This window comes from Aptenodytes forsteri, unplaced genomic scaffold, assembly GCF_000699145.1.
Source record: "Aptenodytes forsteri isolate BGI_AS27 unplaced genomic scaffold, ASM69914v1 Scaffold180, whole genome shotgun sequence".
Classification (NCBI taxonomy): domain Eukaryota; kingdom Metazoa; phylum Chordata; class Aves; order Sphenisciformes; family Spheniscidae; genus Aptenodytes; species Aptenodytes forsteri.
Window position 1 is genome coordinate 937,304 of NW_008795486.1, and position 10,311 is coordinate 947,614.

Consider the following 10,311-nt stretch of genomic DNA (forward strand, 5'->3'; position numbering starts at 1 on the left):
CTATAACCAGGGTAATACCGCCTGCTCTCCCTCCGTCCCTTCTGCACAAAGAATAGCTGTTCATTGCACACCTTCAGCTACACATGTTATCATACCTTCCTAATCTGACTAATCAGTAGATTATATGTGACAGCAGTCTATATGTGACAAGAGGGAGAGACATCCAATGTAACAGACCACATCCAATGTTAGAATGTCCCGTGGAAAACTGCAGGTCACTTCCCTGACTCTGTGTCCCCCCCCTTCCCAAAAAAAAATTTTGCTCAGAGCTTTCACAGTTAGCATAACACTGGGGCCTTCGATATGAAACCTCTGAATGAATGACACAAATTATATGACTCCATGATGCTAACAGTGAGAGAGCTAGCCAGTGCACTGCAGAGAAGCAATAAGTATATCCAGGCAACAGGGACATATAAAACTTGCCTATTAACTTACTTCTGGTTTTTTTCTTTTCTTTTTGTCATGTAAATAAAGGGAAGAGAACTGTAAATGAGTTTGTCAAAAAGGACTGGAAGTAAAAAAACAGCAGGTCTTGGAATCAAACTTCCATCGAAACTTGACTTCAACTCACTTTTAAAATTAAGAGGTGGGGTTTTTTTTTGTAATTCCAAACGAATTTCTGTTTGGATATATAGAGAGCATTTTTCTACACATAACTCAACATGAAACTACGAGCAAACACAAACATGCAAGCTAGCAAAGCAGAATTTCTAAGACAGTTAAAATACTAATAACACCAGAGTGCTATTCTTTGCGCTGACATACTAAAAAAGAAGGAACTGGTAAAGAAAGTGAGCCATGCCCTTAGCAATAAAAATCAGTATTTTTATCAGGATCAGGATGACCAAGTGTACGTTAGTAACAGCTGTCTCGTAGACACTCTAGGAATTAAGAACCTGTAAATTAAATTTGGTACTATAGTACTAATCAAGAGGCAGTTTTTCCAAGGTGTTGCGTCTTTCCTATGCTTGAAGAAGGTAGTCTCTCCCAAAAATGTCAAGCAGAAGAAAAATCTGCTCGGAACTTTACAGAAAAAACCTCCACCTTTGAAGCTGTCACTAGCTTATTTATTATCACAGTTACACATAAGATGGAAATTTCAAATACATTTTCCTTTTTTTTAGGCCAGCAAATATAACCGTTTCACTACTGCTCCTTATTTTGGCAAGAAAGACAACAGTTTTCCCAGTCAACATAGCCCTCAAAAAACATCACTGGCTTCAACTCGTATCCCCAAAGTAAGGGCAATTATTAAGGGCAGCTCTATTCCCATATTGCATCTATGTAATAGAATTGATAAAATGATTGTCAAAGTGTATGTACATACAACACCATACATACACATACACACATACACACACACACACACATATACATACAGACTCCTTTCTTCCTATAGCTTGCACAATGCTTACTTTACACAGAGGGAAAAAGAGAGATTATTATTGGAAGCAAACTATCTCACAACTCTATGACATAAAATCCACCAAGTATTTGCCAAAGTATGTACATCAGTCCACCCCTAGGCACAGAAGATCAATTTGATTGATGGTAGATTGATTCATTATAGGCAGAACCCAGGAAAGGGACTTTCCTAAACAGACTAAGGTAGTTGGCAATAAGAACGTACAGTAAAGGAAGTTTACAGTGCAGAGTTTAAAATTAAATATAAATAGTACATACACCTGAACAATTTCACATTATGTAAACACAAGTGGATGTGGTTACAAAGGCATTGAAAATACTGAAGTAACTTTATAATGCATCTGTAACTTAGATACTGAAGTAGTCTTTGAAGTGGCCTTTTATTTATTTTTTTTTAATTGCTCCTTCATTTTCTCTTTATGAATTCTGTTCCTTTAAAAACCAAGGAACTCTTTCCTCTACAGTATTTTTTTTCCTTCAAGCTTTTTCCAAAACAAAAATCTTCAGAGCCTTTTAAAATGTTTAGAGCTTTTTATAATGAAAATTAGAACACAGCCTAGTTCTATTTTTTATATATTATTTTAACATTGGCTTTATTCTGGCATAAATAGTCATATGTGCTTTCTATGTGACAGAAAATATATAACATATACTGTAGTCACATGCAACATTTTGGTCACTGCAAATATATCAGAAAGCTTAGTTTTTCCACCTGATAATAGATCTGAGGCAGAAAATGAAGCTTTTTATATATAGCAAAATCACTTTCAGTCAACAGAGCATCACTTTTTTAGACCATAAGACAAGATAAAGTACAGCTACGCTATCTGACAATCCTTTGCCTTATTGCTTTTCTGTTCAGTGAAAATATATTAAAACCATTTCCATCAAAGAATTGATCTAATCTCTAGAGAGGGTGCACATGTTCAGTGTGGACTAAGGCTAGTTAAACTCTAGTGTATGCTATTTCAGTAAGTAAACATATATCTCAAAAACCTATTTCAACATTAATTCTGCTTTTTTAGTGTGAAATTATGACAAAAGGATTTAATGTTGACATAATACAAAGCTTTTGAATGAGTTTAAAGTTTTCTAAGGGAGAAATGAAAACATGCATCAGTGGAGGAAGTGTTCGTGGTTTTTAATATTAACCATCATATGAGTGTCACTGTGATTTCTGTTTCAGAGTGCTGGGTTATCGGGTGTGTAATCATTCTCAGTCTAATTGCTTACAAGTAACTGCACACATCCTAGAGCCTGGTTGGTTTATATTTTAAAATACACTGCCTTGCCATTAAATAAAAATCTATAGATTTGCGAAAGCTAAAGAGCTATTTCATATTTATTAAAAATTTCAATTACATTTGAAGTTCAAAAGGGGAAAAACAGGTCACGCTTTCTCTTACTAATAAATGTAAAACACCCCTCCCATGTTCTCTATTTAAAATACCCTTATTAATAATAATTATTATTCATGCAATATTTGAAAACAAACTGTTTACAGAAGCAGGCAAAATCCATTACAGGGCGGGGGATAAACACATCCTTTCTCCACACAACACAATGGAATACAAAGTCTATAGAACTTTGAGGTAGAAACCAAAACATTTTAACAAGAAAACCCTTCCAAGAGGACCCCACAATTTCCACAGGCCACAGAGAATCAATATTCAAACAACAGACATTATCAACTGACAGCTCGTCCTTGCATATAATTTTTCCAGAAGGCACCACTAAACACAAATCAAGACACAGCATGAAAAGTTGCCGACACCACCAAACCTCACTTTCTTTCCCTGGAGCATCCTCTAAGTCGCTTGGAGAGTGAAGAATTGGCTCACCTGCACCGGGGGGGACCAGCCGTGGGCACAGGCGCACTCTGACCACCACTCCCCCGGGCTGCCCTGTGGCTTGGCCTGGGATTTATGGGGGCTCTTCCGCACAGAGTCCCACAGAGGGACAATCTTGCTCCTGCTCTGGCTGGCACCCCCAGGTCCCCAAGAGGGAAGCGCCTGAGAGCTATACTGGAGCCCAGGAGGATGCTGGTGCCAACGACAGGCGCAGTGGGCATCCCTCGCTACGGGAGGCACGCTCCTGCCGGCATCCGACCCCTCGGACCCCCTGCCGCAGCTGTGCTGCTTGGGAAGGTGTGCGTGCATGGCACACCCAGGGCTTCCTTTGGCCAGTTTGCATGAAAGTGCTTCTCCTCCCAGACGTGAGGTCCTTTGCCGGGGCCTCTCCAGCCCCCTTGGCAGCAGCTAGCGGCAGGGCATGGCGGGAGCGGGGCGCAGCATGAGCTGCTGGCCAGCAGCTCTGTGTCAATACCGGACTCCACTCGCGCAGCGACTTGACAGCATCCCCGCTGCAGGCAGAAGCAATCAATGCTCTGCGTGGCTGGGACGCGCGCCTGCATCCCTTTCTGGATGACAAACCTCGGGAGAAAAAAACAAAACAAAACAAAAAGCACTCTTGCCATTTTCAGGAAGATTTAGTCTTTTTCTAGCTGGCCCTGACACAACGTGCAGGCACCCTGCTGAAGCAGATTTACATGTACAAGCTTTACAGGCAAAGTGCTTCCTTGTGGAAATAGCATCTAGACAAAGTACTGAAAAAGATGCCTCTTTGCCAATGATCAAAACAGACATGGGAGTGTTTTTTTCCCCTGCATGCCTGAAAAGACCTTGTCAACAAAATTGCATGAGAAGATGCAAATGGCACGTTCAGGAAGAATGTTATCTGCCCTAAATGCTAAACCGTAGCATAAACTTTGGTATGTACTAATGTACACAAACATAATGGAAAGAGAGCAAGAGGCTGAATTTAAAAATAAAGCCACCTAGAAAAGATCTGTGCAAGAAATTAACAAATCTCCAGCAGCTTATATATATAAATGTGAATATATTTATTTGTGTATAAGGTCTTCAAGATTATGATTGATGTATCATTTTCTCCTCTTTTTTTCACCCTTTACAAATTCTTTGGTGCTTGCCAATAACATTCTGTACAGAGTTTTCTGTAAATTCCTTCTTGGGTTTTTCTTACTAATACAATCTCTTTTCCTTAAATTTTCCTGCAATCTTTATTTGCAAGTATTTTCTTTTCTTTCTTCTCATGGAAATGACAGGGTGTAAAGTGTATAAAATCTGGGCTGATTGTTTCAAGCATCTGGAGAGGTTCAGGGATATACTCCGGTCTCAGGTGACTAAGTCTTTAGCGCTTTAAGACTCAGTGGATCTTGGACCCCTATATATCTACATTTTTTGAAGATTTTCTTTTGACCTAAGCATGTCTCAGGTACTTTTAACCATAGAAAATAACTAATTGATTTTTAAAAACAAATACAGGACTGTGTGACAGGATTCTTTTATGTCTATTGATGTTCAACTAGGATTCAAGTACACAAAAATTAAACAGAATTCATAAATGATATGCATAGTTTTACCATTCCAAAGACTAAAGCAAATTTACTTTTAAAGATTTCAAAGACAAAGAGACAACTATGACTATCTGCAAATATACTTTCAAATGAGATAAATGAATTTTTCCAAATGCTTTGGTGCAATAAGACTTGATTCATTTACTTAATTCCTCCTAAATTACTAACCTAAAATTCCTCAAAGCTTAGACATTGCTAAAATACATAACGATACAACTTGGCAGTAATTCTTAATGAGAAATTATGGCAATGCTCTAACAGTGGAGAAAATATTTTGACAACATTGTAATTCAAATTGTCGCATGTGAAACTAACATCAGTTTTAACTGTACTTTCATTCAAGGTGCTTGTCCCAAACTATACTACAATCATGTTATAATGCAAGGTTTATTCAGAACTTTGCTGAAAAGCCAAAAGCATACATCTGGCTGCGTCCTCTCACATAACAAATGCCCAACTGCAAGAACTCTCATAGCTTTGCATGCAGTTAAGGTCACTTCATGTTTGAAAACCAAATATTAATGCACTTCTGAATTGCAGGTGTGGATAGGGAAGCCAGCACTTAAAGATCTGAGGTAAGGGAGTCTACAAGGTAATCATTGTTACATGTAAAGTAAATGTAAAGATGCATAAGACTGAATCCATGTTTTTGCAATTTTACTCAAGCATAAGGAGTGAAGGTATGCGAGCTGTCCAGAAAGCTGCTTTTCTCTAGTGCTCAAGGGTAACTCAATCCTAAGCACCTAAAAACTTGTCTACCAGAAGATAATCCAAATCATTACTGCATCATTTCCAGCAGGACTACCTCTATGTAAGAAATAGATATATTATCATTAATTGATGTTATAAATCATATAAAAAATAATAACATATTTATTTATATACCCCATATATATTTAAAGACAAAACACTAACATGGTCAAATTCAGATTTCATTTTCATCATCATAGACCTCTATTAGGAGTGTCCATCAACTTAAGACCATCAGCTTTTTTGTCACATAGCAAGCTACCCAGTTCATTCCAGAATACACTGATGCTATTGCAGCTTACTCAAATGCCAGTCAGAATCTAAAAAAAACAGTTTAAATATGTCTTTCAAAGCTATTTGGAGAAATCTGGATAATTGCAGAAGTCAAAAAAAGTTTACATATAAATTTTAAAAAGGACACTCAAAAAAGATATAAAAAAAAAAATCAGGGCAAGAAACAGCTACAGCATGGCTGGGGAGTGGAAGGAATCTACGCATTCTGTGACCAGACACACATCTACGCTAGTAATATTGGGTAAAGCCGCCTGTACCAGAGCACTAACATGTCTATCACAAACCCCCATAGTCCCATATTTTAAAGCAGTAGGTGACGTTTTAGCAACCTTACTACACCCCAACCAGAACAATGCAGAACTGCAAAGGCATCCTCTTGACTGTAATGTTTATTCACTACGCTATTATATTGGGTAAAGCCGCCTGTACCAGAGCACTAACATGTCTATCACAAACCCCCATAGTCCCATATTTTAAAGCAGTAGGTGACGTTTTAGCAACCTTACTACACCCCAACCAGAACAATGCAGAACTGCAAAGGCATCCTCTTGACTGTAATGTTTATTCATACGCTGTTAAAACACTATATTTGAAATGGCCTCTTATCAGAATGTGGAAGAAGTTTTTTTCAAAAGAATTTGACACCACTGAACTTGCCCTGAACCTGCCTGACACTTCTAGGCTATTTCATACTTAGAAAAACCATAAATAAAAAATTTTCTATTAATAAATGATTTAACTGTCCACATTTTTTTTAAAGATTGTCACTGCATATGTGAGACAAAAACACTTGAATATAGGATGTATATGTGCAACTAATTGCTAGTAAGATGGATTCAAAAGATAATGCAATTTCATCAGCTGTAATTGAACCATTGTATTAGACAGGATGGCACGCACTTCTGGACAAACTTGGATTAACACATGGCTCAAATCCGTATGCCCAACTATCACCCTAATTTGATAATAACTGGTGCACAAAGCAAAACTGACTATTGTACGGTACACTGTGTGAACTGTGTTTGACCTGATTCTGTTGTGGAAAAATCTCACTAATTTTCTTTTTAAAATATTAAGTAAGCATGACAAAATGGAGCAAATAGCTTTAGCTGATATTCTGCTAGCACAAATAACTGTAACTGGATTACAGTAATGTTGGACATACACCAAAAATAAATGCTGAGAAGAGTTTGCTTCAGGCAAAAATGTGCATATGGGAAACAAAAAGTGCATATGTGAAAAAAAAAATATTAATAGACCTCTGAAAGGGAAGCTAGAAGCATGGGCAAAGATGATCTAGATGTAGTAACAGATTTTCCCCTCCAACCAAGAATGCGATGTTATGCAACCATAACAAATACAGAAGGAAAGAAGAGTAATAAACATGGAGCGGACCGGCTTATTTAGTGGTCTTAAAATTTCTACAAATATTTTTCTAGAAAGAAAAATAATGAGAACAATTATTAATATGATAGCAAGGCTACTGAAATAAATCAAATGCAATTTCTTTGCAACTGGTTTTTTTTTGTTTGGTGAAAAGCAATTATGTTTGTATAGAAATAATAGTGGTGACATAGACTTAGAAGGAATGGTCGTGACTGGTCCGAGGTTAGGCTAGGAGCCAAGTGATCTGGCACAACACATTGCTATTACAGGGTACCTATGAAATCTTGGGCAAACCGCTTGATTTCCATGACTATCCTATATGTAAAACGAAAAAAAAAAAGCTTAATTTAATGAAACCAGAACATAAGGGGTGGGGAAGGACACATCTGAAATAAAACAGCTGAGCTTCTATTTCACACCTGCCTACTCCTCCCTTCCTCCAGGTCTGCAAGACAAGAGAGGCATGCAGGACTACAACACCAAAAATAAAACAGTAAAAGAGGAAAAATATAATAAAAGGTGGTTATTTAAAAATTTCACCATTAAGAAAATTTCATTTGAAATCTGTCAATGGTCTTTAAGAGTAACATTTTGTTTACTTAAACAAGTTGTACGATCCCCATATCCTTTAAACAAAAGGATGACTCTCAAGCTTTGAAGTTTTATACAAAAATATCAGCATAGCACTATCTGAGACATAGCTCCCTGCACAACCTATCTGCCTGTATGATCAAGGATATGTTCTTTTGATTTTTGTGAGAGGGTAGAAAAGCTTAAGGAGTTACAAAACAACCCTCAGCTGGAAATATTAAGTCAAAGTCAATCATGTCAAAGCTGGTGGAGAACAGAGCAGCAGGTTTACCAATTTCACATCCAAGTGAATCAAAGAATCATAAAATTGCAGTGGAAAGACTGAAATACAAAAGTATTTCCATGCCAATTCAGAAACATCCTTTACAGGACCTGTGATTTTCTGGTAGAGGTGTGTGACAGTTTGTGAAGTTCTCTCCTCTGGAGAATTCTGTGAACTTTATTTTAATGCTTTAGTTCACCTGAAACTGGATTCATATAAAGCCATTAAGCAAAATAACTTAGATGGAACTGCAAAAAGATCTGGTTAGAAAAGATACATTAAATGCATGGGGTGGAAAGGACAGCAAGAGTTGTTGCAACCGCCATTTTCACTATGCAGGAAGTACTTGCTGACGCCTCTTTTCCACATGCTGTTGAGGACAAAGAGGGCCAGGTTCAAGACTTCCCCAAAGTACTTAAATATAACCCTGATCCTCCACCCACTATCATGAGAAACAAAAGTCACGTGCTTGAGTACCTTTGGCCAGGTAGTTTGTGACAAGCACTGCTGAGTCCAAGAACTTTAACCCCTTTAATAACCCTTCAGTTTACAGTGTCTAATACTAGCACTTTGGCAAATTTAAGACAGCTTTTTTAAGACCTGATTCTGCATTTCAAGTTTTTTAGGAATTGCATTTCAGAATTTCAGTATCAGCCTAATATTCCAACACTGTTTTGCATATAATGAAAAAGATATAAAGAAATGTTCATGGCTAACAGTTACTTAAAATTAATATCTCCAAGTTCAGTTGTATGAAGGTATTCAGTACCTTAAACTATTCGTATTTGTCTCTCTGTTCAATTAGGAATAAAACGGCATGTTATTTACTATGGGTGATTTTTGATTTTGAAAGAGAAATTCAAGTATGTTGAGTCTCCATTCAGGTAGTAACCTAAGCAGCAAAAATAAACCATAAATACACAGGAGATATCCATAGAATAAATTAATCAGGTTTTTTATTACAGAGTCACACTGCATAAAGATATATGCACTGCATGCATTCCATAAAGAAAGAGGACAATACTATATATAGAAAGAGGACAATATAATCAAGCTAGAATTTTTGCAGGAGTATATTTTTATTCCACTGCTGGCAATCCACGTAGCAAATAAAGAATGCCAATTAGCCAACTCTGGCAGTCTTTTTAGGTGTAGTGCTTATTACAGCATCCTCTTTCCAACTGATTGCTTCCCATTAAAGTTATTTTGAAAGAACTTCACTCAAATTTATTAGCAGACAATGAGAAATTGTTCCTTCCCTATGAAGCTATTTGTGTTATGTTCATAATACACAACATCTTTAAAGAGTTTTGCACAGTTCTAGCACTGTCTTATTATGGGCCAGTTGTAAGCTTTCACTGCAGATTGCATGGTAAGCAGAGAGATGTGATCACATAGCACAGCCAAAAAAAGACAAGGTTTATAGCATACATTACTGAGAATTCAAGTTACTAAGCTCCTTCTTCAGCCTTTGTAAAATAATGACTTGTTTTAAGTGACTAACATAACTTTCACAACAAAAGCAAAGCCATTTGACTGGAACATAACTGATTCAATATTAAAAGAATAATGAAAATCTGTCTTGTTTCTCTACAATCCATACCTGGCCACCCCTGAGATTTCATTTCAGTTGAAAACAATGTCTAAAAATATTTCCCAAACAGAAATGTCCTGGTGTGTTTTTGTAAATGAATTACATACAGGGCCATGTGCTGTGTATTTATATGACAAGGACGGTACATGAATCAAGAAAGGGAGATACAGAAGCAAGATGAATGCTTGATGGCTTTATACTGAAAAGAACTTTACCCATAGACACAGTCACTCTAGACATAAGAGGTTTGTATATATTTTGAGTATTTTTTCTTAATATCTGTCTTTATTATTTTGAAGAGTAAAAACAATTTATTGGCATTATATTCTATGATTCTATGTGTTCCCCAGGACTCAGTTTTGGGGCCGGTCTTGTTCAATATCTTTATCAACGATCTGGATGAGGGGATCGAGTGCACCCTCAGTCAGTTTGCAGACGACACCAAGTTGGGCGGGAGCGTTGATCTGCTCGAGGGTAGGAAGGCTCTGCAGAGGGACCTGGACAGGCTGGATCGATGGGCCCAGGCCAATTGTATGAGGTTCAACAAGGCCAAGTGCCGGGTCCTGCACT

At 37.4% G+C, this 10,311-nt stretch overlaps 1 protein-coding gene across 4 annotated transcripts in view; it reads right to left on the reverse strand.

Moving 5' to 3' along the window:
* The window catches only part of DLG2 (discs large MAGUK scaffold protein 2), a 1,087,547-nt gene that overhangs the window by 462,686 nt on the left and 614,550 nt on the right, over positions 1-10,311 (reverse strand). The window contains exons 1-2 of one of the 4 annotated variants that reach the window (XM_009281321.1): positions 3,270-3,587; position 3,051 (exon numbers count right to left, since the gene is read on the reverse strand). The exons of the other annotated variants lie outside the window; for them this stretch is intronic. Coding sequence (XP_009279596.1) covers position 3,051; positions 3,270-3,587 — 319 coding nt within the window. Of the gene's footprint in view, positions 1-3,050; positions 3,052-3,269; positions 3,588-10,311 lie in introns of those variants that run through there. 4 annotated transcript variants of the gene reach the window in all.